The following is a 13,831-nucleotide window of genomic DNA, read 5'->3' on the forward strand; positions in this document are numbered from 1 at the left end:
AATGGAAGCATCAGGTCAAGTATCGAATCTCCAACCCAACACGTTATTTTCAGAGTGTTATCAGACACAAGAACATGTTTTCAATCCAAACCCATGGTCGAATCAGGAAGCCTTGGAACATCCTCGGCTTGTAATGGAAGCATCAGGACAAGCATCGGATCTCCAACCTGTCACGTTATTTTCGGAGTGTTATCAAGCACAAGAACACGTTTTCAATCCAAACCCATGGTCGAATCAGGAAGCCCTGGCATGGGAGGAACATCCTCAGCCTGTAATGGAAGCATCAGGACAAGCATCGAATCTCCAACCCAACACGTTATTTTCAGAATGTTATCAAACACAAGAACATGTTTTCAACCCAAACCCATGGTTGAATCAGGAAGCCCTGAAACACGAGGAACATCCTTGGCCTATACTGGAAGCATCAGGACAAGCATCGAATCTCCAACCCAACATGTTATTTTCGGAGTGTTATCAGACACAAGAACATATTTTCGATCCAAACCCATGGCCGAATCAGTTAGCTAACAATGTTTTTAGGTATGGAAAATAATGTAATGCATGATTATCTTTGTCACAAGCTCTTGAGAGAGTACAAAGAGACTTACAAAGGATCACAAGTAGAACTATTTTGTCATGGTGTTGTAGGATGGGCACGTTCAGGAATCCTCCCATCAGTGATTTTTAAGGTTTAGGTATTTATTTATTTATTATTCACCATTTGGGTTGAATTTTCATACAATTAAATATTGTTCTTAAATATATCATATAATAAATTTTGTCCATTAGTGTTATCGATCTCTACGTTACAATTCCAATGATGATATTATTAGTGTAATTTTGAATAGTAACGGTACAGATGTTAAATAAGATTATTAGTGTAGTACTCTTGAATAGTACTGTATCGATGTTAAACATGATTATTAGTGTAATTTTGAATACTACCGACGTTAACATCTCAAATTTATAATATCATTAAGATTATTAGTGTAATTTTGAATGGTACAATATCGACGTTAAACAGCTCAAATGTATCGATGTTAAACGGCCTCAAATTTATAATTTTATCGATCAATTTTAGAGGTAAAGTTGATTTTGAATATAAGTGAATTTTGAAATTTAAATTTGGGTGATTTATTGGATGAAATCTCGCAAACTGACCAAATCTCTGATTTTTTTTTTAAAAAATTATAACTAAATTTGATTTTTTTTTAAAATTATAGCTAAATTTGAAATATCAGTTTTGATTTTTTTTTTAAATTAGAACTAAATTTCAAATCTGATTTTTTTTTTTAAATTATAACTAAATTTCAAATCTCAGATTTGATTTTTTTTTTAAATTATAAAAAAAAAATTATACCGATTTTTTTAATTAAAAAAACTAAAAATAACTCAGCATACTCTCATTACTATCGAATTGTATGTTGTTTGTATGATTGTCTGATTCGATTATTAATATTTTTAATATTCAACATTTTTTTTAGAAAAAAATCTGTATTAATCGAATTGTGAGACGTTTGTTAATCAAGAGTCTACAAATCAGAATGTACCAGTCGAATTGTGGGACGTTTGTTAACCGAGTCTATATCAACTTGTTTACACTTTGATTATAGGTCGAGTTTTAATTTATCTGAACACAAGGAGAAAACTGTAAAAATAAGATAAATTGGGAGAAATCTTACGTTGTATTGAACAATAAAATGGGCTCTTATATAGTATTACAGAATACATCGACTAAATCAAATCTAATTCAAATAACTAAATCAAATATAATCCAAACAACTCGGATAAAATTTAAATTAATATTTATTTTTTAAGTTATTATTAAAAATATCTTTAAATTTTTTTTCGAACATCGATAGTATCGTAGTTTCGGTAAGTTTTATAAAATGCATCTTTATATAAATACTTATACAAAAAAAATATTCTATCTTATGAAAAATATTTCAAAACTATTATTTAAAGATGTTTAATTTTTAATCAATATTATTATAATATTAATTTTTAGTTTTGAAATATTTAGAAATTTAGAATTATATAATATTTATTTTTGAGAAAAAAAAAATGTACTAATCCCAGAGTCCATGTTAATCTATTTACATTATATTTTAAGTTTTTAGTTGTTTTTAATTCATTTATTTGTTTATTATTATTATTATTAATTTTTTTTTTTTAATTTTCTCATAATTGGATCTGTGGGTGGAATGGGCTTCTCATAATTGGGTCTGTAAGTGGAATGGGCTTTACAATTGGGCTTTTAGGTGGAATGGGCTTCCCATAATTGGGCCTGAGTGGGCTCTCTTTTGTTCCTCCGTTTTCAAAATTGGCTGTGAGTGGGCTCATACTTAATATATTACCTTTTTCATTTTAGTCCTTTTTTTAATATATAATTTATTTTAATTCTCATACTAAAAAAAGTAATTTCAAGCCTAAAATTCTCATATTTTTTTATCAAGAAAATATATTTAATTCATCAATAACATAAATGTCATCCAATTCTTTAAAATATCGAAATTTAAGTTTAATTTTTTTATTAATTATTTAAGAAATATAAATATAAATTTAAAAATAATAATTTTGAGTTGTTAAAATACTAAAATAAAAAGAACTAAATGTTAATAAATACATAATTTAAAATTGAAATTATAGAGATAAATGTGTGGAAGAAAACTAAATTAAATGTTTGTTTTTTTAGATTTGTTTTATGAAAAGGTTGTAAGACGGCAAACAATAGGAAAAGACAATAATAACCCCAGCACTTTTTCCCCAACAATATATCACGGGAGATTTTCAGTAATATTGTGATGAGGGCAAAAAGGGGAATAGGAGTCCTAATCCATAATCGGCGGTCCCTGGTTGTTTGACGGTAAAACGCGGGAGTTTCTTTCTTGGTCATCTCAGAGTCAGAAATCGTGTTCGCTAAGGGATCACCAGCCAAATCTCGTTGACCTTATAACTCCTCAATCGCGAGCGAGAGTTACTTAATTTCTTCGTCTTTTCTTCAAGAACCACGAACGGTGCCGCTTAAGAGATTTCGCCGAAGGGTGTTGAAGAATTCATCCACGTTTCGTACGGTTTCTGACCCCTGAATCGAATTCGTGTTGGGGTTTTTTTTTTTTTTTTTTTTTTTTTTTTTTTTGAATTTGAATTTGAGAATGGAAAGTGAAGCTTATAGCTATGGATTCTCTGATTCTGCTGTTGCTGATGCTTTGAGGAACTCTCAGTTAAAATCCCAGTCGCGTTAGTCGTTTCTCGATCTTAATTTACTCATTTTCTGTGGTTTAGGTTTTGTTTTTGGGGGTTTTTGGTTTGAATGAATTCTGTTTGGTTTTGTAGATTTTTATTTTGATTACGAGGAAGTGGATGGGGATGATGATTTGAATTCGGAATATCCTTGCCCGTTTTGTCCTGAGGAATTTGATTTGGTTGAGTTATGCTGCCATATTGATGACGAACATCCCGTAGAAGCCAAGTTTGGAGTAAGACAATCGCTTAACTTCTTCTTTTTTTTTTTTTTTTAGTAGGAGATTCGAAATATTTCCCTTGATATGTGGTATCAACCAAAAACTTGCTTGCATTTTCTGACTCTCGAGATTTGGGTCAGTTCATAGTTCTTATTTTGATTGTCTTCTTTGAGTGAGTTTGAACTTCAAGTTCAAGGCATTGTCCTGTTGTTTGTTAACGTTCAGTGTTTTGATCTTATTGTGCAACTTTTTCATTTCAAGTTTTTGTTGGAACTTGTTTCATGACTATAAGAAGCCCCTTTCTGATCTATCCTCTTATTCGTTGTTATAGACTTTATCATCATTAACCCACCTACTAATATCAGATGTTGGTACTGCTCTGTTGCTTAATGTATTGTTCTATTGGACTTGACCTGGAAAATTAGATTGCTATGGTTGTCTGTAGCTCGGATAACGTGGTAGCGTGTCTGTAGCTCGGATAACGTGGTAGCGTGGTGGTATTTTCCTTTAGATTTTTTTCTTCCTCCCGTGGATGTTATACTCGTGTGCTTGTCTTGCCTCCGGTCAAGAATGTTCGTGTATGATTATTATGTCGGCATCAGCGTTGAAAGTTTAAAGATCTTTTTAGATGAACACGAAAACACACACTCTTATGTCGGCATCGGATTGCACAAAAACACACACTCTCGATTTAGATGAACACGAAGAACCGAAGAGAGAAAAGTTAAGGAGGAATATTGGCTAAAGGATTTGTATGGATGACTTTAGGTATGTACTTGAAGTCATCCATCTAAACCTTTAGCCAATATTCCTCCTTGCATTTTCTCTCTCCTATTCTTTGTGTTCATCTACATCGAGTGTGAGCGTTGTCGTGCGATCCTAACATTTTCTGCATGCTTTTGTGATCTTTCTATACCTTCTTTTGAAATTTGTTTGTCTTTTTTGTGGTTTTTCATGCGTTTGGTTTCATGCATTTCCAGATATGTCCTATTTGTTCTACAAGCGTGGGAGAGAATATGGTTGGACATATAACGATGCAACATGGAGATATATTTAATATATCCTTTTCTTTCATTGTTTCGATATGGTTAAGTTTCCCCAATTTTGTAAAGCTCTCAGATGTTTTTCTGTTTCTTGTTTATATCCGAATCCATACGTTCTTTTCCTTAACTTGAGATTACAGTCAACAAAGATTGAAATTTGATAAAGACGATTTCCCTCAAAGTCTTTCTTTCGAGAGGAAAGAGTTACTAGATGATCATGTAAGAACTCTTTCTGGGTTTTCTTCTCTGCATTCCACCTCCAAGATGGCACCTGATCCATTGCTGTCATTTTTATGCAATGCACCTGTCATCAATGAGTCTGAAACTGTTCGGCCCGGGCCTTCAAGTATAGAAAAAATGGAGGAAAAAGATTTAGACGATACACTGTCGGAAAGGTAAGCACCGAAATATGCTTCTCGATGCCTCTTATATTAAAAGATGATGTGTTTGATCTGATTTGAAACTTACACACTTTGTACCTGCATCTGTTCATCATAATTATGATTTTTTCTGCTTCTTAGGCATGCATTTTGGTTTGTTATTTAAAATGTTTTCTGTATAAGTTCAGAGATGTCCTGCTTCTCCTACGAGCTTAAATAACCCTGAGTTACTGTTGTGAGTGTCACAATATGTTTAAGGCTATTATAAACTTACACACTTCGTCGATCGTGCAGCTAATGACAAATAGTTCAAAGATATGTCAGGAGTTAAATATTTAGTTCCACTCGCTTTCTAAACTCATGGTTCGAGCTACGTTGCAGTTTTATTTTGGTTTCCATTTTCCTTTTAGGGTCATACAGGGTCATTGTAGCTTCGGAGTTATACTGTCATTGAACTGTAAAATGATCCTGTTTCAGTTTCATGCCTTTATATTCGAATCGAGTTGTTTGTGTTGGTCGAGTTATTTTTGCTCTCCTTACTGTCATTTCATTCGTAGCAACTCTATAACTTCTGTGATGGAGATGCCTCATATCCCAAAACTCATCCTCTCCAACCTAATGATGTTAAATATGCATATGTAGGGATGTCGGGTTACCTTCTCTACCAGACACAAACCAAGAAGAGAAGACTCGGAGATCGGACTTCGTACGGGGGCTAGTTTTCTCCATCATCTTAGGCGACAATTTATAATAGACATCACAAAGGCAGAAGAAGAGGGATGCTATATCATATTTGTAGGAAATGGTATTATGATTAGTGTTTATTTCAACCTCCATATTACTGTAATGGGAACACGACGTAGGAATATATGAATTTGGCTTCGTAAATATGGTTAGAAAGTGTAAGCATTCTGTCTCTTGTGCTACGCCTCAGCTCCTTGCTTTCCTGCTTCTTGTCATAAATTAGTCTTAACTACAACCAAGAGACTGGATTGCCACAGAAAACATTATAGGTTCCAAGTGTCTGGTGTTCTTGTGATAGTCTGCAATAGTTGTGTTGTCCACGTGGGATTGGTCTCGACGGTAAAGGTTCTTCAATTAGCTTTATCTCATTCAAGAAAAGAGTTACTGAACCAACCTGTAAGTCATCCTAAGATAAGATCGGATAGGTGAAAGAGGTAAGAGAAGTCGAGTTGGAGAGGTGAATGAGTAAGTAGCTCGAGGGCTTTAGAGACTTTTCTCTCGACTTTAACGACGAAAAAAACTTTCATAGGTAAATCTTTGCCTGTTAGGCAAGAGGATAGCAAGTTTAACAATAATGACATTTGTCAGTATGCCACCGTTTGTTTACTAAGATCATCATAGATCATTAATGCGTGTATTCCATTATCATGGAAATATTCCTCATGGCTCACTCAGAATATGGGGCCAGAAATTGAAGAGGAGAAGGATTCGAAGCAAGCGTGAAAGAGAGATTTATCCTTTAGCATTGTTGTGTCACGATATACATTGTTTTCAAGAAACAATCTCTTTCATCAAAAACTAAGATCGTACATGATACACATTTTGCAAGTAACGTTCAATTATGAACTATGCATGAACTCAAGACCTCGAGGATACTAAGAGTGAAATGCGACAATAAAAAAAAAAACAAAAAAAAACAAAAAAACAAAAAAAAGTTGTATTTATGATGTAATATCTCATAAATAAATAAACAAATAAAAGTGGTTGGATTCAAGCAGAAGCGTAGAATCTAGTGGAGATGAGGGCAATCCTATCCCGGTTTACAAAATCCGGTTGGGGCCAGTTCTAACCCGGGTCAAAATCTTACTCCAGCTAGGGTTTTCCCGAAATCCACAAACCAGTTTCCCATCGGCTTATCCAGGAAAATCTCATCCCCAAAATTCCCATTCCTCTCCAACACTTACCGAAGCTCCATCCTCGGCTCTCACTCTCAAGGTGCGTTTCGATTCATTCCATCAACAAAATCCATCTTCGCTGTTAGATTGTTTGATTTTGCTTGTTCATTTATGTCTTCGATTGAAGTCAATTGAATTCTGTTTTCGATTTTGCTTTCCTTCGAGTATTGGAATGATGGCATGACTTTTTGATTCTTTCTCTGCTCTTCCATGGAGCTTTGAAGTTGCATAATCGAGTTATTTACCCTTGTGGACTGGCTTCCTCTTGGATTGCTCTGTTCGAAGGAGATTTCAATGATTTTGAGGAATTTATGGGAAACATAAGTATGAACAGTCCAGTGTAAATTTTTTGCTGTATCCTTTACTATTTCCCACTCTAAATCAGAAGTAATATACCAGTTCTTTGTGAGTTTGAGTGTAGAACCAATATCAAATTGTTATGGAAAAACTTATTACTATTGAAGTTATTTTAGAACCAATATGCTTAAAGATACTGTTTGAATGTGAGTAATTGTAATTGCAAGTAGATCATTGTTTGAGTTATGTACATTAGACTGATGCCTTGCTACAATGATAGCAGGATGGGTGTCCAGACACGGAATAGTAACGATCGGCTTAGAACAGTTTGGACGCCTGAAATGGATAGATATTTCATAGACCTTATGTTGGAACAAGTTAACAAAGGGAACAGATTTGACGAGCATTTGTTCAGTAAACGAGCGTGGAGATTTATGATCTCTCTGTTCAATGCAAAATTCAAATTCGAGTATGAAAAGGATGTTTTGAAGAATCGACATAAAACGTTGAGGAATCTGTTCAAAGCTGTGAAGAATCTCCTTGATCAGAGGGGTTTCAGCTGGGACGAAGTGCGGCAAATGGTGACTGCTGAGAATCATGTCTGGGATGAATATGTTAAGGTTTTGATGAATTCAGCAAATTTGTAGAAAGCATTTCTATATTTCTTTATTTTGTTTTCTTCTTTCTTACCTAAAGTTCGAAGAATTTATATATCATGTTCACAGGAACACCCCGAGGCACGATCTTTTAGAATTAAGAGCATCCCATATTACAATGATCTGTGTATAATATATGGAGGCGCGACAGTCGGACAAAAAGGTAATCATCTTTACTTTGACAATATTATAGCACGCAATTATCTTGTTGTTCTGTTTGTTAATTATGGGTCATCAGGGATCTATTCGCAGGAGTCGTCTCATTCAGGTGATAATGAGACGATGTATACGAAGCCGCTGGGGACAGCCAGTGAGGGAGATGTTGAAGCACTTAATGGAATCATGATCGGTGAAGACTATAAAATCTCTGTGTCTGGAGATGTTGATGAGCTACCACAAATGTCAACTACAGCAACCACAGCCATTTCTCGTTCCCGAACGTATTGGCAGCCTCCTATGGACAGATTCTTCATAGACCTTATGTTGGAGCAAGTGCAGAAAGGCAACCAAATAGATGGGATTTTTCGGAAACACTCGTGGGCTGAGATGATTGCATCATTCAATGCTAAGTTTGGTTTCAATTATGATGTGGATGTATTGAAGAATAGGTATAAAACTCTGAGGAGGCAGTATAATGTCATAAAGAATCTATTAGACTTGGACGGATTTCTCTGGGACGAGACACGTCAAATGATTACCGCTGACGATTACATTTGGCAAGACTATATCAAGGTAAGCAAACTACACATTAGCTCAACAATTCTATTTTTGTTTGCCTGCGGACTTTGTTGTTTGTTGTTCATAGATTTGCACATGAACATGTCGGCTGCAGTTGATCATACTGAACTTTTGCTCATTGAATTTGATCATAAAAGAACTGTTGTGGGGTTTTGAAGGTAATCATATTATTTAGATTAGTTTTCACCAAAAACAGCCGGCATCGGCTCAAGCCACTAGCAGATATTATTCTCTTTAGGCTTTTCGTTTTGGGCTTCTCCTCAAGGTTTTTAAAATGCATCTGCTAGGGGAGGCTTCCACACCCTTATAAAGAATATTTTGTTTCGTTCTCCTCCCCAACCGATGTGAGATCTCATAATCTACCCGTTTCGAGGTCCAGCGTCCTCGTTGGCACTCGTTATCTTCTCTAGTCGATGTGAGACCCCCCAATCCACCCCCTTCGGGACTCAACGTTCTTGCTGGCACACCGCCTTGTGTCCACCCCCCTTCGAGGCTCAGCCTCCTCACTGGCACATCGCCCGATCCAAGCCCACCACTAGCAGATATTGTCCTCTTTAGGCTTTCCCTCCTGGGCTTCCACTTAAGGTTTTTAAAACGCATATGCTAGAGAGAGGTTTCCACACCCTTATAAAGAATGCTTCGTTCTCCTCCCCAACCGATGTGGGATCTCGCAATCCACTCGGTAGAGGTTTCGATTTCTCCAATCGAGGATGCTGGGCCCTGAAGGGGGTGGATTGTGAGATTCCACATCGGTTGGAGAGGAGAATAAAACATTTTTTATAAGAGTGAGAAAACCTCTCCCTAGCAGACGCGTTTTAAAACCTTGAGAGAAAGCTCAAAGAGGACAGTATCGGTTAGCGGTGGACTTGGGCCGTTACACATTCAGCATAAGTAAGGTCTTTTAACTATAGTTGTGGGAGAATTCGTTCTAAAGTCATGTGTCATTATGATATGGTGTAATAGTTATAAAAGTGGACACAAATTCAGTATTTTGTGCTGTTTAGAATATTAGCATAGTTCTTAACTAGTTTTGTTGCTGAATGGTAGGCACATACAGACGCTCGACAATTCATGACACGGCCAGTGCCATATTATAAGGATCTGTGTGTGATCTGCGATCCGAGTTTTGACGAAAGAGAGTGCTCTCCAGGACAAGGTATAGAGCAGCACCACGACGCCGAGGACGGAAAACTTTCAATAGGTTTCCAGTCTCCTATTACATCAGTTTCAAGTGAAGAACAAGCAAGCGAGAAGGAATCAACACATTTAGGTCCAAAGAACAAGAGGGAATTAGAAAGCATGTCTAGTTTTGATCATAACAAGAAGCTAAGAGGTGAAGATGAGAGCATGGCGAGTGCCCTTCGAGAGATGGCAAGCTTCGTTTCTTCCTTATCAGACAAGAAGAAAAACGACGATAACTCGAGTTCCATCTCGATTGAGACAGTAATTGAAGCTATCCAAGCATTGCCAAACATGGATGAGGACCTTGTATTGGATGCTTGTGATCTCCTTGAGGATGAAAAGAAGGCAAAAACGTTTATCGCGTTGGATGTCAAATTACGACGAAAGTGGTTGATACGAAAACTTCGACCCGAGGGGGCGTAAGTTCTTTTAGTCCCTTCTTTTATACTTCATTTATTTTCTTATAGAGAGCGAGGACTTGCTGGAAAATTTTGAAATGTTATGTATAATATTAGATTTTTGAGCGTGAAGTTTAAGTGTACACCACAAATGCTTAGATTAAATAAAAGATTTTTGGTGTTTGTTGGAATTATGCAATGGTCAGTCAATTGTGTTCATCTCTTTCGGTTGATTTAGTTTATACAAACAAATAGATATAATTCCCTAAATACAATAATAAAATAAAATAACACGAAAGCATATATAAAAAGAATTTAATATGTGTGATACTTAGAGACCAAAATGGAATTGAATGGCTGAAATCAGATTTCATTTCAGGACCCATTTGCGGCGAGTCGTCTCGTCGGGCCGCAACCGGGTGAGGTTTTTTCGGCTGAACGACGACAACGAGATTAGCGAAGAAACCAGAGGGCCCCCATAAATTTGTTCCTCTTTTTGTTTAATCTCTCGCAATTTCTGATCCACGAATGAATATCCCTCAGTTTCGTATGTATATCCACTTCTATTTCTTCTCAGTTTCCGATTACTTTCCTTCTCTTTAACGAATACAAGAGTGCCCGTACCAATCGACTTGACTTTCCTCTCTTCTTGTTCTGGCCATGCGACTCTGGTTTTCCGAGATCCGCCTCTCGAAAGAGGGTTATTTTGGTGATTTTTGCGCTCAAATCACTGTTTATTCTTCTGGGTATTTGATTAAATACTGCCATGGCTACCGATTCTCATTCCCCTACTCCGAGGGCTCTTCTCTGTAATGCTGGAGCTGGTGCCGCTGCTGGTATTTGCATCCCTTTGATTATTTTTCTTTTCGATTGAGATGCTTATCTATATTTGGGTGTAAATTTTGTGGGATATGAAACTGGAAGATTTAGTTGTTGCTTGAGATTCATACTTCTTGAATACACTATCACCTAGTTTGTTAGATGATTAAGCATTTGATTCTTGGCTTGAGAGAACTTTTGAACTGGATTCTGGATTCTGGATTCTGTTGTAGGAGTTCTTGCTGCTACGTTTGTGTGCCCTTTGGATGTTATCAAGACTAGATTTCAGGTTCATGGACTGCCAAACATTGGAAAAGGTATGACCATAATTGTCTTAGTTATCGTGCATTGATGACTTGTGATGCATTTTTAATGAATTTGTTCTGTTTTATCTGTACAGGGAGTCTCATACTTGGTAGTCTGAAACAAATTGCTCATGCGGAGGGGCTGCGTGGAATGTATAGAGGACTCTCACCTACTGTGCTTGCACTACTTCCTAACTGGGCTGTAAGTCCTGAATCTTGTTTATATCCAAAATCTCTTGAAACTTGGATTTTAAAACAATATTAGCTGCTTCAATGTTGTCTGTCTGCTGTGTTTGCATTACCTCCTTATCAGTGTAGTAAACCTTCAAACGAATACTACCTCGATATTGTCTTCTTTGGGCTTTCCCCTTTCGGGCTTCCCCTCAAGGTTTTGAAACGTGTCTGCTAGGGAGAGGTTTCCACACCCTTATAAAGAATGTTTCGTTCCCCTCTACAACATCTTTCATATTAACCAATATTTTCCATTGGCAGGTTTATTTCACAATCTATGAACAGCTTAAATGCTTTCTTGGCTCTGATGGTTAGTTTGATCATTTACTTTCGTTTCTTTCAATTAATGACGTTTATCATTTTGCATCGATATTCACATGGTATGCGTTCTGTATCTATTTTCATGGTATATGTGCAGATGAAAGGCATCAGCTTTCAATAGGTGCTAATATGTTGGCTGCTTCTGGTGCTGGGGCTGCTACAGCTATTGCAACTAATCCTCTATGGGTTGTTAAGACCAGACTTCAGGTGAGGATTTCAAGCTCATATTCTTAATTAATTTTTATGTTAAAAAAAAATTATTAATAAGCTTTAGGCCCTTAGCCATTGAGAAATCTGAAAGATAGCTTACCGAAATCTTGTAGTTTCCTTATCCGAAGCGTTTCTCTTATCGAAGGGATGGTATCGAAAAAGATTAAACCCATCATGAGAGTTGTTCAATCCTTGCCCCTTGAACATGTTGTATAAGGAGCATTTATTGCGTTTTGTAAGGATCGAAAGACATCAGAGCGCTTGAAAGAAGTAAATCCCGAACCGATCTAATAAATGCTTAACTGGCATTCCTCCAAATTGTTACGTAGTATTTGTCTTTGTGGATTGAGAGGCATGGGAAGGTGAAACACAGAGAACTGAGGTGTCCATTGAATTGTTGCATGAGTTTTGTTAACATTTCTTTTCTATTATGCCTAATGTGACCTTATGTGAGATCCCATCTCGATTGGAGATAGGAACGAGTGCTAGTGAGGACGCTGAGCCCCAAAGGGAGGTGGATTGTGAGATCCCACGTCGATTCGAGAGAGGAACGAATGCCAACGAGGCGCCCTGAAGGGGGGTGGACTGTGAGATCTCATATCGGTTGGGGAGGAGAACGAAACATTCTTTATAAGGGTGTGGAAACCTCTCCCTAACATACGCATTTTAAAAACCTTGAGAGAAAGCTTAAAGAGAACAATATATGCTAGCAGTGGGCTTGGACGGTTACTTCTGCATACTGTTTGCTTTTATTAGCTATTTCAAATGAATCGGGTTCGTTTGGTAAAAACTAACTCGACCAGTTATGACTACTTGGACTAGACGCAGGGAATGAAATCTGGTGTCCTACCGTATAGAAACACAGTTTCTGCCTTGAAGAGAATAGCCTATGAAGAAGGCATCCGTGGATTGTACAGGTTACCTATTTCTTATCATGTTTCCATCTGATCTATGTATCTTGTATGGAGAAAATGACTAATGATCATTAGCTCAACTGTAACACTGGTGTTCCACAGTGGTCTTGTGCCTGCTCTGGCTGGTGTTAGTCACGTCGCGATCCAGTTTCCGACATACGAGAAAATAAAAAGCTATTTGGCTAGCAGAGGTAACTATTTGATAACCCATTTGATATCTCCTTCAGGGAAAAGCTAGTACTAAACTTACATTGTGATATCGTAGATAATACGACGACAGATAAACTCTCCGCACGTGACGTTGCAGTCGCCTCATCTGTCTCCAAGATATTCGCGTCCACATTGACTTATCCACATGAGGTGGGATCTTTTCTCCTTTTCTCCTGCACATTATCCAGATCAAGAACATATACTTTTCTGATTGAGATGAACTCATCTGGGTTTGAAACATCCAAGATCCTGCCGTGACATTGCACTCTTTCTTGCAGGTTGTACGTTCCAGGCTTCAGGAACAAGGGTTCCACTCCGAGAAGCGTTATTCGGGCGTATCCGATTGCATAAAGAAAGTGTTTCAGCAAGATGGTCTCCCCGGTTTCTATCGAGGGTGCGCAGCCAACCTTCTTAGGACGACGCCTGCAGCTGCCATCACATTTACCAGCTTTGAAATGATCCACCGTTCTCTTCTCAACTTATTTCCTTCTGATCCACACCAACACACATTATGAAGACGGGTAATGTTCACAATTCTTTGGGGACACACTAATATTGCCATTACTGTCTCAGTAAAGCTTCAACATGGAATGTCCTTTTTGTTGAGAAGCAACCAGTCTCTCACTCACTATAACATTATAAGCTATGGGTTTAACTCATATCTCTTACCATGCTCATTTCCTCTAGTTACTATTGTCCATTAACGACGACGTGTACGCCAAGTTATCTCGATCATAATTGTAC

General features: G+C 37.1%; 3 protein-coding genes across 6 annotated transcripts; all 3 read left to right on the forward strand.

Annotated features, from left to right (window-relative positions):
* The first annotated feature begins 2,822 nt into the window (after positions 1–2,822).
* LOC111778101 (protein DEHYDRATION-INDUCED 19) lies at positions 2,823–5,793 on the forward strand. Its single transcript, XM_023657752.2, has 5 exons — positions 2,823–3,240; positions 3,337–3,479; positions 4,445–4,522; positions 4,646–4,902; positions 5,530–5,793. Exons 1-5 carry the CDS (start codon positions 3,156–3,158, stop codon positions 5,636–5,638), a joined length of 672 nt encoding a protein of 223 aa, XP_023513520.1. The 5' UTR covers positions 2,823–3,155; the 3' UTR covers positions 5,639–5,793.
* Positions 5,794–6,686: 893 nt separating this feature from the next.
* On the forward strand, positions 6,687–10,598 carry LOC111778635 (Myb/SANT-like DNA-binding domain protein). 4 transcript variants are annotated; one of them, XM_023658566.2, is made up of 6 exons: positions 6,687–6,846; positions 7,387–7,723; positions 7,829–7,922; positions 7,998–8,491; positions 9,545–10,098; positions 10,457–10,598. In XM_023658566.2, exons 2-6 carry the CDS (start codon positions 7,388–7,390, stop codon positions 10,557–10,559), a joined length of 1,581 nt encoding a protein of 526 aa, XP_023514334.1. In that variant the 5' UTR covers positions 6,687–6,846; position 7,387; the 3' UTR covers positions 10,560–10,598. The 4 variants fall into 4 exon arrangements, with proteins under 4 accessions (XP_023514334.1, XP_086975173.1, XP_086975174.1 ...); XM_087119047.1 differs by having other exon boundaries at positions 7,829–8,491; XM_087119048.1 differs by lacking the exon at positions 6,687–6,846 and adding an exon at positions 6,860–7,130 and having other exon boundaries at positions 7,829–8,491.
* Positions 10,599–10,772: 174 nt separating this feature from the next.
* LOC111778636 (nicotinamide adenine dinucleotide transporter 1, chloroplastic) lies at positions 10,773–13,764 on the forward strand. The gene is made up of 9 exons (XM_023658569.2): positions 10,773–10,913; positions 11,130–11,213; positions 11,297–11,403; positions 11,694–11,742; positions 11,851–11,960; positions 12,786–12,880; positions 12,980–13,068; positions 13,143–13,237; positions 13,366–13,764. Exons 1-9 carry the CDS (start codon positions 10,844–10,846, stop codon positions 13,600–13,602), a joined length of 936 nt encoding a protein of 311 aa, XP_023514337.2. The 5' UTR covers positions 10,773–10,843; the 3' UTR covers positions 13,603–13,764.
* The last annotated feature ends 67 nt before the right edge of the window (positions 13,765–13,831 follow it).

The sequence above is a fragment of the Cucurbita pepo genome, chromosome 17 (assembly GCF_057944985.1).
Source record: "Cucurbita pepo subsp. pepo isolate OVF chromosome 17, ASM5794498v1, whole genome shotgun sequence".
Classification (NCBI taxonomy): Eukaryota; Viridiplantae; Streptophyta; class Magnoliopsida; order Cucurbitales; family Cucurbitaceae; genus Cucurbita; species Cucurbita pepo.

Excerpts from the sequence above, each read along its gene's own strand:
- LOC111778101 (XM_023657752.2), top strand. The coding sequence starts at position 3,156 with ATGGAAAGTGAAGCTTATAGCTATGGATTCTCTGATTCTGCTGTTGCT. Across the intron at positions 3,241-3,336 it reads TCAGTTAAAATCCCAGTCGC|ATTTTTATTTTGATTACGAG; the intron begins GTTAGTCGTTTC and ends TTGGTTTTGTAG. Across the intron at positions 4,523-4,645 it reads AACATGGAGATATATTTAAT|AGTCAACAAAGATTGAAATT; the intron begins ATATCCTTTTCT and ends ACTTGAGATTAC.
- LOC111778635 (XM_087119047.1), top strand. The coding sequence starts at position 7,388 with ATGGGTGTCCAGACACGGAATAGTAACGATCGGCTTAGAACAGTTTGG. Across the intron at positions 7,724-7,828 it reads TCTGGGATGAATATGTTAAG|GAACACCCCGAGGCACGATC; the intron begins GTTTTGATGAAT and ends TCATGTTCACAG. Across the intron at positions 10,099-10,456 it reads AAACTTCGACCCGAGGGGGC|GACCCATTTGCGGCGAGTCG; the intron begins GTAAGTTCTTTT and ends ATTTCATTTCAG.
- LOC111778636 (XM_023658569.2), top strand. The coding sequence starts at position 10,844 with ATGGCTACCGATTCTCATTCCCCTACTCCGAGGGCTCTTCTCTGTAAT. Across the intron at positions 11,961-12,785 it reads TTGTTAAGACCAGACTTCAG|ACGCAGGGAATGAAATCTGG; the intron begins GTGAGGATTTCA and ends TACTTGGACTAG. Across the intron at positions 12,881-12,979 it reads GGCATCCGTGGATTGTACAG|TGGTCTTGTGCCTGCTCTGG; the intron begins GTTACCTATTTC and ends GGTGTTCCACAG.